The following is a 19,484-nucleotide window of genomic DNA, read 5'->3' as shown; positions in this document are numbered from 1 at the left end:
AAGGCGGTATAAGGAAATGAACTGACCCCCTCATCACCCTTCTAATGTGCCAGTCATACGTCTTGTGAGGGCTTAGCATTATGTGAACACCACCCTCACCTATCCATTCAACCTTCGGGTTAATTACTAAGGATTTAAAAATAAATGAACGTAAATATTCAAATGCTGGTCCCTAAAATATTCTCGGAGGCGATCATAACTTCGTTGGATTCGTAATACACTGAGGTCGGTCGGCTTTGGAACAAAGGAGAGTGAAAATATTATTCATCCACAAACAACGTCCCACAGTGTCCGTCACATTGGGCGTCGATGCGTAGGCAATTGAAATCTCTTCCGCGGGTCAGTACTAATGATTCCGGCTGATAACTTATCATATATCGGGTTGGTCACAGTTTCCTTTAATTCTCACCCTTCATCAGGAATGCTTCATGGTAGCAGCGACATCGTGCTTCGACGCTGCAAAGAGTTTACTTGCTATCGTACTTTTAATAAGTAATATCTCTCAGTAAAGCATCGTGGCTCTTCAGACGAAACTATTTCTGTACACACTTTTGCTAATGCGTTTCGCATCCAAATGGAATTTATTTAAACCGAACAAATCTCTCATCAATTCCACAAAGAATTGAATAATCGGAAATTCAGAATCAACTCCCATTGTTGGGTGACTCGCCAACTTTTCAAACCATTAGTACACACAACATCAATCCGCGTGAGCCGTGAAATTCCAATCCATCCCAAGAAAAAAATAGCATAATTCCAAAGTTGTGTTCGAAATGTTTCGATAACCAACTGACTCCGTCGGTTCGACATCTTCTCGGAGGAGAGCTTGCATATTTCATCGGAATGGTTGCCGATGAAAATATACCTTGCGGCCTTCCGGATATCAGAAGCCTTCGTAGAATGCGGAAAAATCAGAGGGACGGCGGCTTACACGTAGGGCAAAATGCTATATGGACACTAGCTACACGCCCCCCGTATTCCAGTTCATCCCCATGGTCGTAAGGTTTCAACTTCGGCGCGAGTCATTTCTTTTTTTCCTTTATAAGGGAACCCCATGCGGAGTCGCGGCGGAAAATAGAAGAGAGAGACGGGAAGGCGAAGTGGTAACCGGTTTGTGGTCCTGGCCTTCGGCGTCCCTAATTCGTTTCCAAATGGGTCCGTTTTTTTCTATCCCTCCTTCCTCCTCCTTTTCCGCCCCCCAGGAGTGCTATACGATACCATCGCTACCATCTCTCTTCCCAAGCCCCCCCTCGCCTGCGCCCTCCAAGGTTTCGCGAGTTTGATGGCCAACCTTTGGCGCAGCTTCCGAGTTGGTGTGCGCGAGGGGGTGGGGGGGTGAAGGATTGGCGCGGAGGGGGTTGGGTCCCTTCCTCGACCCGAGCGTCTGCGGTGCCCGTCAGTCGTTTCCCGACCAGTTCCCCTGACGCGTGTCGTACTATCAGAGTTGCTGTCCGTTCACCTGAGCATCAGTGAAGTATCGTTTCAACCTTTCTCCCTCACTCATTCTTCGCGTGTTCAAGGTGACCCTCGAACTCTTCCGACGTGTTCAAGAGTCTTTCTTCTTGGTCTTTTAGTCCGTCCCCGTGCTCCGCCTTGACGCCTACGGAAGTGCAGGTACACATCTCTCAGGATACATCGCATGGGTGCGCCTTAGGAACACCGGACCTTGCTCACCCAGCTTTGTGGCGTGCGGAGGTATTTTTAATACAGTGTTCATACTAGGGCAGTGCATACGGCAAAAATGTCCGTGCATCACAAATGTGGGGGTGGTAAAACTGTTTTGTTTGTTGCGATCACGTATCGGGCGATTGAGAAAACCGTCAATCAGTGCGGAGGGTCTGAATCCATCAGTGCGGGAGTCTTTTATTTATTTCAATAGTATCCGTTTGGTTTAATCTTCCAATTCAGTGTGATGACAAACATCTCCAAGGCAGTGAACTCGAGTGTCCCTTTGACCGAGAGCACCTTTTTAACAATCAATTTGCAGAAGCCTTCTGGCCCGGGAGGTGCCACTAGTATCAATCAGTGCTTAGTCTCAGATAATTTCCTGTTTGACCATTTTTTGCCTTTCGCCTACAAAAATAAAGTCATCATTAGCCCAGTTGCCAAGTTAATTACAACAAAAATGTAAAAGAAAGGCAACAGTCGATGAATATCGGTTAATATTATGGCTGATTATTGATTCATGATAATTTACGATTTTGGTCAAGTGAAGGAAGATCCAGGAAAGAATGGTGAAACCTATTCTCACTCACCATGTTCCAGACAGCAGGAAAACCTAGCTTCGCCCGTGCCTCCGGAACACTTTTTCATCTTATCGACTTCGGCAAATCCGTAAGCTTGGTACCATCAGGTATCTGATAATGAGACCTAAGCGTTGAAACTAGCAGTACCAAAATAAAGAACAGTGGAAAAATAAATTGTGTCCTTCATACCATGAACATGAACTTCCACAAAGTTAAGCCAGAAGCCATCGAATACATTGGTCAAATCTGAAGGCACGGGACTTGTCGGGCCAAAATTCATAGTTCAGGTGGGCCAGAAGGATCAGTTAAATTATGCGCTGACTCTTATGGTTTGGCAGTTGAAACGAGCTCCATTTGAAACAGTGAACTTAGGACATTTATTGTATTTATTGGACTCAGGACTGAAAATTAAAGAGTATTCCCGTCTGCGAAAGTTAGAAAATCACCAGGATCCTTCATTGACTGCTAAAAACGCCGCGGCGCAGTTAAAACGTCAATCCTCACCCTGGTGGAAGATCCTGAGGAAACGCCAAGTCCCCAGCTCGTAAGTCGTCAAGAATACTCCCCCGGTGCTAACTTGACAAACCAGTCTTCAAAATAATTTCACCCGTTTTTTTTAAATGTGCGAATTCAGGACCAAACGCTTCATTATCGACTACAACAGTTACTTCTCCTTATCGGCAATCAGAGACGAGATAGCGTTTATCCTGACCACATGAGAGTGTGAACGATCGGGTGGGCCTCGGAATTTCGAGCGAATCGATAAAGTATTTTCCGGGAATTCAGGGCGGAAAGACGAACAAGCAGACGAAGTGGTCCACTGTTCCTCCAACTACGTTGTTGTTGCTCTGTGTTCACAGAAAAAATGAGACTTTCGAATGGAACCGGATACTAAGGGGTATTATATAAGAGAGTGCGTGACGCTAGAGCGAGGGGAATCCCCGGGAGAGGTGTCCCCGCCCTTAGGGGAACCAATTATCAGGGCAGTTTTTCTGTACTCTCGGTCAAGAGTGAAACGAAAAAACGCTCTTCCGTGATTGACGTCAACAAATCTGGTATCAACGCATGCCGCAGCCTCTTTGGTGGCGTATAATCTTCCGAATCCCAGAATCTTCTTTTCGCATCATAATCCAGGGAAGGCGACTTGGCGCGTTTTGATCTTTGTGATTCCGGTCTGACGACACACACACACCTGTACGTACATACACTCCCCTTAGGGATGGGTAAAGTCAGCATTTATTAGATTTGACTTTATTTTAGCAATGACCCTCCAGTTTACCAATTTATTCCATCATCATGTTTCATATATGATATTATGTCCCTGTGACCTCTCCTTAATATACATCTTCTTGAAAGTCTCTTCCACTTGCTTTTCTTGATCTACCTCTTCCTCGAAAACCATTAACAATTCTCCCATTAATCAGTGTAGTGATTTTGACTCCCATACCATCTCTCAACATGACCAAACCAGCGCAGCACACATCTTCAATTTTTCTGCTGAGTTATACAAAATAATCCATTTGTTCAATCATGTAGCTTTTCGCACTCATTTTGCAATCATTTTTCCCATCCTCCCTACAAATACAACCACATTAGTTTTTTGTCGAGTTTACTCTCTCAATTTCATGGATAAACATTGCTTTAATTGTGGTCACAATTTAAAAAAATCGTATTTTCAGAAGAGAGATGATTCAATAAAAAAAAACATTAATTCGAGGCGTGGTAAAAGGTTGAGCTTTTAACGCAGTGACTATGAGAATTAGCGAATTACAAAAAAAATATTATAATGCAGCATAATATGATACATAAATTCTGAAAGCAGCAAAATAAGAAGCGGCGTCCTAATTAGAAAGTATTTGAGTCTACACACAACGCAGAACATGAACAAATACCGAAGTCGTCAACTTATTGAGGACTCAAGGGAATCTCTTTACTTAATTTGAACGAAGGTCATGTTTAAATCACTCTGCATATTCTTCACTTTGAATAAATCGAAGGTGGTAGTACCATAGAAACCCTCCCATTTGGGATCATACCATAGAAATCTTACCCTCTACGAGGCACTAATGCAATCATCGACTTAATTGTTCATCCACTCTACACTTAACGGTATGCTCTCACTCATTACCTACGTAAATGATTTCTCAACTAATGCCCGCGTACAAATGTTCCGGTAATGTCAAACAATCCAGCTTTACGGTTTGGAAACATTAATTCCGTCTCTAGAAGCATGACAAAACTTCTGCATGGAGTTGTTATATTAGCACAGTTCAAACTGATATCTCAGTTTTATTCAGGCGAAACCACAGGTCGACAAGGTAAAAATAATTAATTTTAGTTTCATCATACATTTGAGTTTCATATTAGTTATTTTTCATCACAACTTGTCCCTTGAAATAGTAGAGCTGGGCGATATTGCGAATTTATCGATTGTAAAATTTACGCTACATCGTAATTCCACCATGCGAAATTCGATACGGTGCCCTGCGATGTCAAATCGACTGGCGTGATATCCCACAACGAAGCGGTGATTGTGCACACTCTTCTCAAACAATCCACTGGCAAGGTATCACTATCGAGCACGTCTAGTTTCGATACATGAATGGAGCGACCGTCCGTCGGATGGGTTGTTAAATTAATTGACCCTTGGGCGCCTTTCATTAAATAATTAAATAACAAAAATATTATTTTTTATAAGTTATCAGAGTGAAATAACTTTTGCCCGACTACTGTAGGAGGGAAAAGTGTTTTGGGTCAAGGGTAGATTGGTGTGTAATCACCCCCTGCCCCACACCCTAGTGGTAGCTCGCGAGGTATTGAATAAACAATAAAAAAGAGCATGCTAATGCCGACGCCAGGTTTTTTTTCCATCCTTCTCCTCCTATTCCCTAAATATCCTATCGCTAGCAAAATTAGCCACCTACCCCCGATGGCGAACATTAACTCAGCCGTCTTCCCCTAATCCCAATATTACTACTACCCTTATGTAAATGAATTAATATTTAACTTGAAGCTTGTGATTTGTGTTTTTTTTCATAAGTTTTATTTGTTACCCTGCGAGCCATTCCTAGAGTGTGTGGCAGGGGGTTATTATATACCAGACACCTTTCCCTCCAAGCACTGTCCGACAAACTTTATATTATTATCATTCACTATCGCTCGTGGGAAGAATGACATCTTAAATCTATCTGTTCTGCATTTGATCCTTCGAATTCTATTGACATGATCATATCGCAGTACGATGGGGGTATTGACACATTTTAAAAATCATTGCTAAAGAGAAGCAGGATCTTGGACTAAGTCCTAATATAAACCTAGGTATTCCACCTCGTTCTATTCCTCCATTACTCAGCCACCAGAGAGGATACACTTGTTTTCATATTTTCCTCACTTGCATAACTTGGTTCGTCACACCCAGAGCGTAAACGTGGGACGCGAATCATTTTCGGAATCGAAAAAAGAACGTCCTCTTCCCCCTTCCACTCCTCCGGAGTAGGAGAAGTTGGTGTTCGCTTGAGAATAACATTTGTCAGCACGCATTCCGACTCGTTTACTAACAAGTCTCTCTCTCTTTCTTTCGCACCGGCAGGAGTTCGCAGCGGGCTTGGGAGGCCTGAGAGCATTGCAAGCGTCACTTGGGCGCCACCACGAAGCACACGTGCAAGTGATGGAAATGGGGTTGGGCCAAGGAGGTAACACCACCGCCGGGGCCAAGGGAGTCCCCGAGTACGATTCAGTGGACGCCGGGAATTCTCCAGCCATGGAGTGCGACGCCGTCGCCCGGAGCCCCATCCAGGAGTTCTTCGCCGGACAGAGAGTGTTCGTCACGGGCGCCACGGGGTTCATGGGCAAGGTTCTCATCGAGAAGCTCCTGCGGTCATGTCCGGACACGAGCCGAATCTACGTGCTTATACGGGCCAAGAAAGGCAAGGACATTGAGCGGCGCTTCGACGAGCTCTTCGAAGATCCCGTGAGTATCCACCCACACGCTAGAAGCAGACAGTTTTGAGCGTCCCGCTGGACAAATTAGAGCAGTCGGTTTGAGCGGGAGGTGGAAGCGACGCGTGGCCTCCCACTCAGGTGGTCACCAACGGGTATTCCGTGGACCACTCTCGGCTTGCAAATTCATTCCTTAAGACCAGAAACCAATATTACACAATATGAATCTGTTATAATAGAACAAGCTTTAATTCCAGCCACATTTATCAACCCGAAGGCCGTTTTGGTAGGTGTGGGTAGAGTTCATTTAGTACTAAAGCCAAGCAGCGTGAGAAATTCGCATATTAACGGTTTAAGTGAGGGTGTCTAGTGCTTTGCCAAGTGCTGTCTATGGTTTCCCAGGAAGATCTGATTGCCGAAAACAATTCTCAGCTTGGGTGAAGCCGAGGGTGCCCAGGTGAATACCCATAATATGTGCAAGTAAAGGATTTTAACACACGTTCACATTCTACCACATATAACACACATTCTACTCACTTAACTACCACGTCCTCCGAAGCTTAAATGATTTTTTTATTATTTAATGAGTCATGGCCATTTCATATCAGTAAAACGTAACTTTTACGACATCTATTTTCAAGATGTTTCGTCTTTGCTCAAAAAATTCAACCAATGAAAGGTAGATTTTTGACGGTCCCTTCACAATTATTTTTACTTTTTGCTAAAATGGAGATTATTGATGATTTTACAAATTGTTAGTAAAAATCAAATTTAAGGTCTGGGGATTCCAAAAGTAAGTCCAGGAATCCGTCAACTTCGAACGGTAAACGACCGCTGCCCTAACCCATCAACGGTCAGTTTCGAAGTCGACGAGAAACAGTTCATACCAGCGGCAGTCACGAGAGGAATCAGGAGACGGCGATAATGCGCGCGTCAAGTGTTTTGACAGGAAATCAACAAGTCACAGTCAGCGAGCGTCAGTTAACCCTCAAAAGCCTCGGTGAAGTTTGAGAAGAGGGCAACTTGTGGGACGTGCAATCTCCGAGAAAATATAAGAAGCGACTTTTCAAGTTTCTTCTTTTGATTGTGTATCTATCAGCCGAACATGAACACCGAAATGGAATGTGTAGACTCAATTAAATACCTACTCGTAAGCGTTACCCTCGCTCATCTCTTCAGGGTGTAACACATACGGGGAATATGTGGACAAGCTTACAAAAAAATTAGGAATTCATAGAAGATTACTGGGTAAATGTGATGAAAAGGTTGAAGAGAAATGTTATTTTTCGCTTTTTAGGCCTCATTTAGAATATGCTGCTAGTATATGGGACCCTCATAAAGTTGGATTGATTGCGGTATTGGATCGCGTGCAATGTAGACGAGGCAGATTTGTAAAACGTTGCTATGATAAAGTGAGTAGCGTATCAAAATTATTAGAGAAGCTAGGCTAGAAATCACTTGCGGAGCGAAAGTTAAATTACAGATTAAATCTTTTGCATAAATTGGAAGGATGTCTCTTAAGCAATGATGCTGAAAATTCATTTTTAGCCCAAGGGCTTAGAATTACATGAGCTCTACCCTCGCCTATCAAACCGACTCTAGCCAAGTCTCTAACGTTAAGTATCCGATCGGCTTTCTCCCTAAACTTTAATATTTGGGAACTTCCAAGATCCTCAATAGTCGTACGGAGGGCAATTGATGAGAAATATAGTATACTCCGTTAACGGCTCAAAAATGTCTCTTACCTGAGCAAAGGCATGCAATTACCTTCCTTAATTAGCGTTGTCATTGCTTATTAGCATTGGTGACCTTGAAGATCCACAGGGGCGGACATACTAAATTATCATACTTGGGATTCATACTGTGGGCGAGAACATTTGGCCCATTGTACTTGTGCGATAACAAAAGCGACATCATCGCCATGAAAAACAGGTTATATAATGCAACACCGCCTCTTAAGGTTAAATGAAAATTCACCGATTAACAACAATCGTATGATGCTCTCTCAGCTCGCGAAAATTATTTTATATTCAAACGTGCCTTGGAACAAGTCACCTGAGTACATCTGAACGCCGTAAATATCTGTGCCCTTAAAATGAGAAATCCTGGAATATTATAGTGAGCAACCTCCAAACTAAAGTTACACAGCGCCCGAGCAACTAAAACGCCCTACGGCAGTAACACGATCGTTGGCGCAATGATGGAAGTTACACTACCAGAGTAAGATGCAACCTAATACCTTCCCCATCCCTCTCTCTCATTTTAAGTGATGGACGCGTGATGCACCCAACTCGTTGGCCCCAGCCAACGACCCGTTTGCATCCGGATGTGTTCCAGATGGGTTTGCCATTCGGTGCTCGTATTGAGGCATGACCACAAGCTTGTATCTCGCCATGACGAATGAAAGCAATAGGGTACAGAGAGTTATATATGTGTGTGTGTGTGTGTGTGTGTGTGTGTATATATATATATATATATATATATATATATATATATATATATATATATATATATATATATACACATATATATGTGTGTGTGTATTACTATTATTATTTGGTTGTCTACCGGTTAAGGTAGGTTTTTGGATGGACACAACAACCAAATAAATTTTGTGAATCCTAACAAAACACAATCCAGCAACCTACTCAACATCAGGTCATTCTTCATCACTGAGTACTTTCTTCTTCCCTTTATCCCGTCCAACATCCCTATCTTGTTCCTGCCCTTTCCACGTTTGCCTAACATTCTCCCATCTATTACAGTCTTCAACATCCCACTGCCGGTCAACACCCCCTTCATCCACCTTTCCTGCCTCCATAGGATTTCTTCCAACAAACCCCTCTCTTCGTCAACCATACCAAGTACCTCCTCATTTCTTTTCTTCTCGATCCATTTCACCTACTCCATTCTTCTCCACACCCACATTTCAAAAGCCTCCAAACTAAGTCTATCCTCCTGCTTCAATGACCACGTTTCCGCGCCGCACATAGCTACGCTCCATATCAATGTTTTTACGAGTCTTTTCTTAATATCCTTACTCAAAGTCCCTGTCATCAACTCCCTCCTCCTTGTGAAAGCCTCTTTGCCTAGCGCAATTCTTCTCCTTGCGTCCCTACTACTTTGACTGTGTTGGTCCAAAACACTTCCGAGATACGTAAACTGTTCTACCTGCTCTAGTTTTTCCCCTCCTCTTTTAACGTTTAGCTTAGCCTTTTTCTTTCTGGTAAATCGCATAACCTTTGCTTTATTACTGTTGATTCTCATCCCATATCTGTCGCACTGAATTTCCAATTCACTAAGCAATGCTTACAACCCCTTGGCTGACTGAAAGACTAAAGCTTGGTCATCAGCAAACCCAACTGATTTTACGAATTCCCTACAGACCTTCTTTCCTACCTCGAGTTCTTCCCATGCCTCTAATAATTTCCTCCACATATACGTTGAAAGTCAACGGTGATATTGGGCAACCCTGCCTTACACCTCTTCCTAACACTGCCCATCCGGACTCCCCGTTCCCCATTCGCACTTGAGCAGTCTGAGACATGTACAGGTTGCGGATTAGCCTCCTTTCCCTCCATTCAGTTCCTATTTTCCGCAATGTACTAATCATTTGCCCTACTCTCTATCCTTTTGCTTATGATCCTGAGAACAACTTTAGCTGCGTGGGATATCAAACTTATCGTCCTGTAGTCCTCACATGATGTAGCCTTTACCTTTTTCGGAATAGGAACTAAAACTGATCTCACAAAGTCTTCCGGCCAGATTCCTTCCTCATAGATACTACGAATCAGCCCAAATACCTTTTAGTAGTTCCGCAGGAATGTTATCCACCCCCACGACCTTATTTAGTTTCATCTCCCGTAATACCCTTTCTATCTCATTGTCGAGTATGCCTGGACCTAAGCTATCTTCATCAACGTCATGTTCATTTTCTATGTCTAACATTGTTGGTCTAAGTTCTTTACTATACAGTTCTTCTACATATTCCTTCCATCTTTCTTGGATCTTTCCTTTATCAACTATTATCTTAACCGCCTTATCTCTAACTTTTACCATAGATTTTCCCTTCTTACTTCCCGATGGTGATTTAACCTTGCTGTATAGGACCCTAATTGCACCCTTCCTCTGCAAACTTTCCGAATCCTCGCACTGCGTCTTCCTCCATGCTTCTTTTGCTTTATTTGATGCCCGCCTCAATTTATTATTTAACTCTTTGTACTTCATTTTCCTAACTCTGTGTTTACATTTTTCCATTTTCTCATCTTGTCCATCTTTGTAATCATCTCATCCGTGATCCCTGGTTTCCGAGTCCTTTTCGCGTTAACGGTTCCAATAGGGTCTTTTGCGGCTTTGGGTAACCCTTTCTTAATACATTCTCATTTTCTTCGATAATACTCAGCTCTTTACCATTCTCCATGATTTTCTCTAAAGCCTGCTGGTACTCCTTCCTTGCCAATCCATTTAAAGCTTCTACATTCCATTTTCTAACCCACCGCCCCTACCTTATCTTTTTGAAACGGACGCCACATTACATAACAAATAAATTGTTGTCAGAGTCCGCATCCGCTCCCGGGTAGCTTTGCGAATTCATCACACTCTTCCCTAACCTATGTCTAATCAGAATATAATCTAACTGAAACCTTTCTGAGTCACCTGGGATTTTCCATGTATACCTGCGCCTTTTGTGGTGTCTAAACCAAGTGTTGGTGATGACTAACCCATGTCTCCTGCAGAACTCAACTGCATTCTCCCCGCGGTCATTCCTCGTGCCTAAACCGTAGTCCCCCACCTCATCACCATCTTTTCCTTCGCCTACCGTCACATTCCAATCCCCCATCACTATCAAGTGTTTCCCAGCGGGAACACACGCGATTATGTCCTCTACCTGATCCTATATCCTATCGACCTCTTACTCCGCATGGTTGCTCGATGGCGTGAAAACCTGAATAATAACCAAGTTCGTCAGTTCTGCTTTTATCTCTTCTAGTAATATTCTATCCGTTGCCTGATATATGTTGGCTACGCCTCATCCTGCCTCTTTATTTAATACTATGGCAACCCCTCGTTGGCTCTCGTCCCCGCCGCTGTATATTATTCTATAATTATCACTCCAGTAGTCCCCGCTATCCTTCAATCTTACCTCGCATAGAAGTAAAATACTTATAATCCCCCTTTCCATCTCTCGCTTAACATTCTCCAGTTTCCCTGTCCTCACCACTGTCCAAACATTCCACGTTCCTATTCTAACTACTTCGGTCATCTTCTCCTGCGTCTTCTGTCCTGCTGCTGTCAGTTTTCTCTTGCAAGGGTTTCGTGGAATGACGACCGCGGAAGTCTTGCTTCCCCCGCTGCCGGCCACGACACACGGCCGATTGGGCCGAGCCCTGTAGTTGCCAGGACTCATATTCTCTGTAGTATCCATTATTTAAATCTTGGGAATGATAATTGAGGTGGTTTCCCGTTGCCTTCCTCAATAGTGTTTTTAACGTGACACCATCACTTACTGGCCGCCCCACTGGGGTCAGACGCCATTGCAACCGCCCCACTGAGGAACAGACGCTGCGTGGACTACCTTTCGTCTGGCTCTTAACCTTCGACCTATCTGGCATGGGTGACCCTACCACGAGCAATTGTTATTACTCCCGCCAGCACAGCTCTAGGGATCATCGGAACGCACAAGCCCTTCCACCACGTCAAGGTTGTAGTCATGGGAGGGATGTGTATGTATGTGTGTGTGTATATATATATATATATATATATATATATATATATATATATATATATATATATATATATGTGCATACATACATACATATGTTGCATTAAAGGTGATGTGGAGTGACTGATATGAATAATTGTGAAGAGGTCACGGATTATATATTTAATTGTGTTGGTTCCAAGGAATAAAGTAGTGATTAGGTAAGGGTATTTTGGGCTGGTTGGATTAGGGAGAGGAGTGTATCGGGTTCATGGTTTGAAGATTTCATTGTTCGATAGTTTTTCCTGGTACTCGCGTTTCCTGAGAGCCATGACGCTATAGTGCAGGGGGTAGGGCGTTGGATTACCGACCCGACCTCCGGGTTAATGACCGTGATTTTATACGCATATAAAAAATATATTTGGGTTGATAACTGGGATATTAATGGCATAATGTGTACTAATGGAGGGTCCAGCAGGTATCTTCGTGGAAATATGAATCTATCGCTCAAAAATTATGAAACAGGCTATGTATGAGTACTTCCTAGAAATGAAATAATTTTGTCGCTGCGAAATAGTCAATTGTCCTTCAATGACTTAAAGTTTCCTGGACAGTATACATGAGATACACTCGTGGAGTCCCTATTCATAGAATAATCTCTATATAATATTGGGTTTTTCGATTATACTCGCAAAAAATAGCTACTCAGCTATTATTTAGAATGAAATATCACGATTTTTTTCGAACTATGACGCACGATCGCGCATCATAGTTTAAGAAATTAACTGATGAACATGATTAATCAAAAGGTGCATAATATTCTATCTCTTTCACTTAATTGGCTTAGGAATAAATAGACCCCGAGCTACATTCTAAATAAGGAGAAACTGTTTAAATGGATTAGAATAAATTTACTGCAACTTAATAAAACCATACACACAGTAATCCACCCGACGGTCGGTTTGGTAGGTGATGGTAGAGTTCACTCAGTACTAAGCCCGACGGCGTGTGAAATTCACACATCAGGGTAGGGGGGCCAGTTCCATTCCCTGTGCCGGTTATGGTTTCCCAGGAAGATCTGGTACCCGAAAAATCGCATAGCTTGGGTGAAGCTGTACCCAGAGAGGCTTGCCCGGGAATTAAACCTGGGCCCTCCGGTCAGTAGACCAACGCTCTACCCTTGGACTAACGGACCCACTGCAACTTAATACTGAAGTTCAAAGCGAAAGACCAAAGCGAAGATTAGGCTTCCATCGCCCGGAACACAACGCGTCATTTGGACTGCCCTTCCTCAAAGCTTCACTTCCCGGGCATCATTACTTGGTTTCGGAGAGGTGGTCAGAGCGTACCTAATGGAAGGAATGACTCGGCTTCAGGTCTTTCAGGAGGCGCGGGACACCTATCTTCTTGACTCGCGCGCATAAGGCCAACTAATTAACTCGTCACATTCTGACAGTCGGAGCTCAGAAATGGGGAAGGGCCGAAATGATGCAGTTTTTATATGATGAAAGCGTAGAAATTCGGCCGACATAAATCACTGAGTCGTCCTTGAATAAAAGGAAGCTCTAAAACCCCCAAAGTCATGCTGCCCGGAGCTTACGAGTGAAAACACTTAACTCCGGAACACACCTAAGAGACATTTTCGACCGGTTCGGCGTTCAGCTGCTCTCTCCAGCAAGACACTCATGAGTCGAAATGAGAGTGGAGGATTACAATTGTTTTGTGGGAGAGATATTCCCACAGAAGCAGAAAAGGTACTGCCCATCGATTCTCAGAGATAAGGGGAGAGAGGCGACATCGATAGTGGAAAGTGATTAGTATGCTTTGCGCGGCGGTTACGGAATTGCAAACGTACTCGTATAAAAGTGATTTTGCACCAAAACTAGGAACATCAGTCAACTGAATCGTCGGGAAAACGCATCAATTGTTTATCACATCATTTCGTTTCCAAAGAATCAATTATGAAACTAGACTACCCAAATAGGAAAACTGTAAATTAAATTTTACGTTGCGATCAGCAGTCGTTTTGTGTACGGACGGGATTCAGAGAAGGAATTATTGCAAATTACGTGAAGGCTTTCCAGACACGAACGGGTTGGGATATGGGATTTTTTTCTTGCATTCTTCTAATTAAGCGAGGTCCACTTGGCACGGATGGGTTGGAGCGGTGGCGCACCGGAATTACTTTTCAATTGGGTTCCAACTAAGCACTTTCATTTAACACGCTGTATTTTCCCTATCGGCTCAAACGTTTGGCTTTGCAGGCCATCCATTTTACTTAAAGCATGTCGGCGCTATGATAGGTAACTTTTAAAGTTGCCTCTACCCCCATTAATAATGGCTCCCGTCGGATATATCTGAAAGTGTTGACATATTTTCCATCCATACATTCGCTTAAATTTACAATCACAACCATATACATCAAGCTTCCATACTATCGTATCATTAAATTGTTAAAACCTTGCATATTTGTTTGGGTTGCCCAAGCCTGGCCTGCACCAACTACTATATATTACGTGACGTGGGTAACCTTCGACCACGGGGTGGTCGAATTTGCGGGTGAAGCCACGGACACTCGACTTTTTCTATAAACTCTATGCTCGGCGCAATAACAAAAGGGTTAGAAATACGTGCAATAAAGAGGGCGCAACAGGTCCCGTGCGTGTCACAGAGGCAGGTGGAAATTGTGACGCCTGGTAAGGCTCGGACTCTCGTACTTTGGTCAGAACATCCAAATCGCAATTGGGTAGTCATGAAATGGTTATTTCAGCTAATTTATTCCAGGTGAATATATTAACTTTAACTGTTGTGAAAATAATGAACAAGAGATAGAAATAAAGGCAAACAATTGCACAGCCTTCCCCCTTAAACTTGACAACAATTTTGCCACCACAACAATTTTTAGGTCATCTCTCTTCACTTTTTTGACCTAAGGATTCACAGTTTTACCCGTAAAAATGTCACAAGTAATATATTTTGCAACGATTAACAAAACGACGCACCGCATGTGTATGTAATTCTTATGAGTCGTTTTATAGTAATAATAAAATCTCTATGGTTCTAGCTTTCATTTCACCGATAATAGTAGTTCAAAATAGTCAAAAATGTGAGGCGGGTAAGGGGAAATTTAAAACCAGTTGAGATGCATACGAAAAGTATGGTGGCTACCCTATGACTAATAGCAGCTCTATTCCTCAGAACATGCCTACAACTGATTAGTCAATTGCTCTTTTATAGAAACAAAAAATATCGGCGAATGTTTTAAGTTGATCCGTTTTCCGGAGTCAAGGGTGAGAAATATTTTTCCTTTTCCACGTCTCTCAGCTATTGCCATTAGTACCACACGCGACTCAGTGAAATGCCATCTCGCGGGAGGAAAGAAAAACAACAGCTTGCCTCCCAATTCCGAGCACCAAGATGCACAGCAGGTTACCAGAGGCGCGAATAGTAAGGAGCGATAGGAGATAGTGAATATTCGTGACATGCGTGCGCTATTGCTATCGCTGTCAACGAGATGGATATAGAAGATTGTATCACTGTTGTTGAAACTTCATGAGAAAACTGGATTCATGAAGCTACCATGAACCATTAGGGTCAAGATCCGATACCGCAAACCATGCCACGGAGGAACAGCTGATGGTGGTTGCACAAAAATTCGTGATCCATGCCCCAGGGGTTGGGGCATTGGTATCGCCTTCTAAAAGATATCATCCCATGAGCCTACATTTCTAATTATATGCAATGATATTTAAAAGCTTTGTCAGACGGGAATTAGTCTGAAACCGTTGCAGGAAAAATCTACCATTACTCCTTCCTGGGAAATGTATAGCAAAAAAAGAGGATTGGCTTAAAAGATAAGGTTGTACCAACCTCTATCGATGTATTACTGCCCTACCGCAATATTCCGCTCTGGTTTCCTTATGCCTTACAACCACGTCAACTTCAGATATGAAAACTACTTCACAGTCACTTCATTCCAGATGAACCCAAAACTTTTTGAGTTTGGTCTGGATTCTGAGGTGAGTAAAGGAATACATGTGAAATAAAAAATGATACAGAGTAGGGTCACTGAGGAAAAGCAATAGTGTTGTATTTACTTGTGAATAAAAAGAATGAAAGATTTTGAAACCATGAATCAATTATTTACAAAGATCCAGACTTACCGGAAAATATTTTGGCTACCCTTCTGTCCAATCAAAATTTTTGGGTACTTTTGTATTTTTAATCATAAACATTAAATTGGACCATGATGGGCATACATTAATTTTTACTCTTACATCTAGCAAGTGTTGATTTCAATTTTTTAAATTATGTATTTTAAGTCGACTAATTATGTATCACATAAATAGGTAAATGTCTGCTAAGAAAATTTTTATAGACATTTATATCGAACCTAAAGCCATTTTATCCATTTTAATAGAACTTTTCCAAGACAGTTTTGGCAATGGTCCAAGTGACCACATAATTTTGGCACCTCCAGCTACTGCCAGGATAGTCTAGCTCATGTTCGTACGACTAAAACTTTGTTATGACTATTTATGCTGAAAGCTTCAATCCTGGTTTTTCCACTCAAAATAAACTTGTATTTAACCTGTAGAATACCTTGACATAATGTCTTTTAATTGTTGTATTTTCAAGTATTTGATATGTAAAAATTGAAAAAAATTCTTCTCCATTTACCTTCAATTTAAAATGATCTTCCAGCCTCAATTAACAACTTTCCTAGACATATAACACTATGTTCCACATTAAAGTTTTCATCAGTCTTTTCTTTGCATGTTTACCAAAGATGACTGTCATCAACTACCACCTCTATTTAAAAGCTTTCTTATCTATTTAATTCTTCCTTGAACATTCCTATTACTCTATTACTCAGCGCACATTCCTCTAAAACTTCCTAAATATATGAAGTCTTCTACATGTTCCACTTTATCTTCCCCAACTTTAATGTTAATTTAAGCCTTCCATTTCTTTAGCATCTCGTTACCTTTGTTTTCTTATGATTAATTCTCATCCCATACCTATCCATCATACTGATTCTGCAACATACTAAGTGAACGCAACCCTTTGGCTGACTGATTAACTAATATTTGATCAACAACAATTCTAAATTGTTTGAAAAATTCCCAACCTACTTTCACACTAGCCTCCAACCCTTCCCCTTGCCAACCATTATCACTACATATATTGTCAATAGAACAGTTGATAATGGGCATCTCTGTCTTACTCCCCTACCTAGGCATGCCCATCCTGCCTCTCCATTCATCACAGTGAAATTTGAGACATGTACAGGTTCTCAATAAGTTGTCTATCCCTCCAGTATACTCCTACATTTTGCAAATATTCACTAATTTTGCACAGTTTACTCTGTTGGATGCCTTCTCCAAATCTACAAAACATGTGACTACAAATACAGAGACCACCATGAACCTCCCCTGAGCTGGTAGATTAAGGCCTAGATTAATAATATTATTATTGTTATTAAAGGTAGTCTACCAATGAAGGTAATTTTTTGATGGACAAACTCACTAACTACCATTACATTTCTAAGCCTCACCAAATATGACACTCACGACGCCCCACAGTGGAACCAACCCTTTTTCAATTCCATGTACCATCTGCCTCCATTCCATCCAATGCCCCTACTTGTTCCAATGTTCCAATATTATGTTTATTATGTATACATAATAAATACGATGATGATATTTTTCCATTAAAAGGCCTGTCACAATACCTCTGCAACATAGCTAGGTCATAATCCTCACTCCTCTCCCTCATGGGAATTTAATTATAGATTTCAGCACAGTAGTTACTGCATATTTCAACTTGGATGACATAATTTATCCTCCACATACTTCAGAATATATAGACCTTACATGCATATTTTTATGGCTCAATACCCTTAGCATGACAATTTCTTTTGTTGGCATCAGATAATAATAAATGGATTTGCTCTTTCATTCCAGCTATTTGATAAACTTCGTTCACAACGACCAAAGTTCACCGAGAAACTGACCCCAGTGAATGGAGACTGTTTACTGCCAGGATTAGGATTATCTAAAGCAGATCGGGAGCTGTTGTGCCAAAAAGTTGGAGTTATTTTCCATGCAGCAGCCACAGTACGATTCGATGAGAAGCTTCGACAGGCTGTTGGTATAAATATAAATGGAACTAGAGATCTCCTGGACCTCTGTCATGAAATGAAACAGTTAAAGGTGAGTCAAATTCATTTTGTAACAGGAACTGTATTCCCCTTCATTATATGAAAAAGGACTCGTTTTTCTTGAAAATATGTGTACAATAAATTCAATCCCTTTAGCTCTACCATGATAAAATAATTGATCTCGTGTTAATATTTCATTGCATTTAATTTAGTCCCGAAAAAGATATTTAATTTCAATTCACTCAATTATTCCTGCATTCATATTTATATGAATAATAATTTTCTAATAGTATTATTCAATATATTGAGCAATAATGTTTGACTTCAAGGAATAATCCAAAAACTCTACAAAAGATATTTATGACTTAATATAGGATGATGGAAATAATGAAGATATATATATATATATATATATATATATATATATATATATATATATATATATATATATATATATATATATATATATATATATATATATATATATATATATGCCTACCTTAACTATTAAACTATGAATATAGAGTTACTTCTCATGGTCCAGGAGCAGAAATACTGGGTACTGGATTTTCCCACTAATCGGCAACAAAATAGAGACGCCCCAACAAAACATAAATGAGACCAGTGTCTCCAATTACAAATGTTAGATCGACATACTTTTGCGTGCTCTTTCTGTAAGGGAGTTAATAATCAAATGCTTTTGTAGGACCATCAGGTATCAATTGGCAAATGAATTAGTCAATGCCAGAAGTTTAAGTGAGTTTTTTCTAGAAGATTCTTCATTTATTAAATCATGGATGGGTTAGATGACCAATCATTGCCAAGGAATAAAAAGTGAAAATGTACACCTTTTACAATATAGCCATGCAGTCTCAATGACAAAAATTGCTACTTCAACATAAATTGTATAGAATCTCAATACTTCAACATATCCAGTTCATTTTCCATTACACTAAAACTGTTTTCATTTGATATATTGACTATGGGCTATTTCCCTGGCTGCCCTTGCTTTTCTTGCTCTATCTCCACACATGCTAAGAAAGTAAAACATAATGCATCTATAATAATAAATAGCTCATAATTCGGTGAAATATAAAGAAATAAAAAATAAATGCCATCAACATGGGTAAATAAATAGAGAAATATGTGGATGAATACCTGAATGCCAATTGATTTATCAGTTAATTATTTTTGGGCATTTTTCCCCGAATATTCTTCAATAGTTGTTTGGGTTGATATGGGGATGCTTTTCTAATAGCACTAGATTCTAAATAATTTTGGAATATGTTGTTTTGACTATGAATATGGAATTTTAATCAAAAAATATTTAATGATAAAATTAAGAAAGTTCATTCATTTTCCTTTCTTATGAAATGTCTCTATAGTTTGTAAGCACATTACATCCAATATAGTTTTGCATAAGAAATAAATCCTG

General features: G+C 41.0%; 1 protein-coding gene across 3 annotated transcripts in view; it reads left to right on the top strand.

Annotated features, from left to right (window-relative positions):
- Window positions 1–19,484, top strand: part of LOC139688228 (fatty acyl-CoA reductase wat-like) — a 55,159-nt gene that overhangs the window by 24,959 nt on the left and 10,716 nt on the right. The window contains exons 1-4 of one of the 3 annotated variants that reach the window (XM_071585674.1): window positions 1,415–1,469; window positions 1,575–1,695; window positions 5,836–6,216; window positions 17,853–18,101. In XM_071585674.1, coding sequence (XP_071441775.1) covers window positions 5,914–6,216; window positions 17,853–18,101 — 552 coding nt within the window. In that variant the 5' untranslated portion in view covers window positions 1,415–1,469; window positions 1,575–1,695; window positions 5,836–5,913. Of the gene's footprint in view, window positions 1–1,414; window positions 1,470–1,574; window positions 1,696–2,769; window positions 2,791–5,835; window positions 6,217–17,852; window positions 18,102–19,484 lie in introns of those variants that run through there. The other 2 variants (XM_071585675.1, XM_071585673.1) reach the window with 2 other exon arrangements.

This window comes from Hetaerina americana, unplaced genomic scaffold, assembly GCF_022747635.1.
Source record: "Hetaerina americana unplaced genomic scaffold, ioHetAmer1.1.p SCAF_2, whole genome shotgun sequence".
NCBI classification, from domain to species: Eukaryota; Metazoa; Arthropoda; class Insecta; order Odonata; family Calopterygidae; genus Hetaerina; species Hetaerina americana.
The sequence above is the reverse complement of the archived record's forward strand: the minus strand, read 5'-3'. Positions and strand labels throughout refer to the sequence as shown.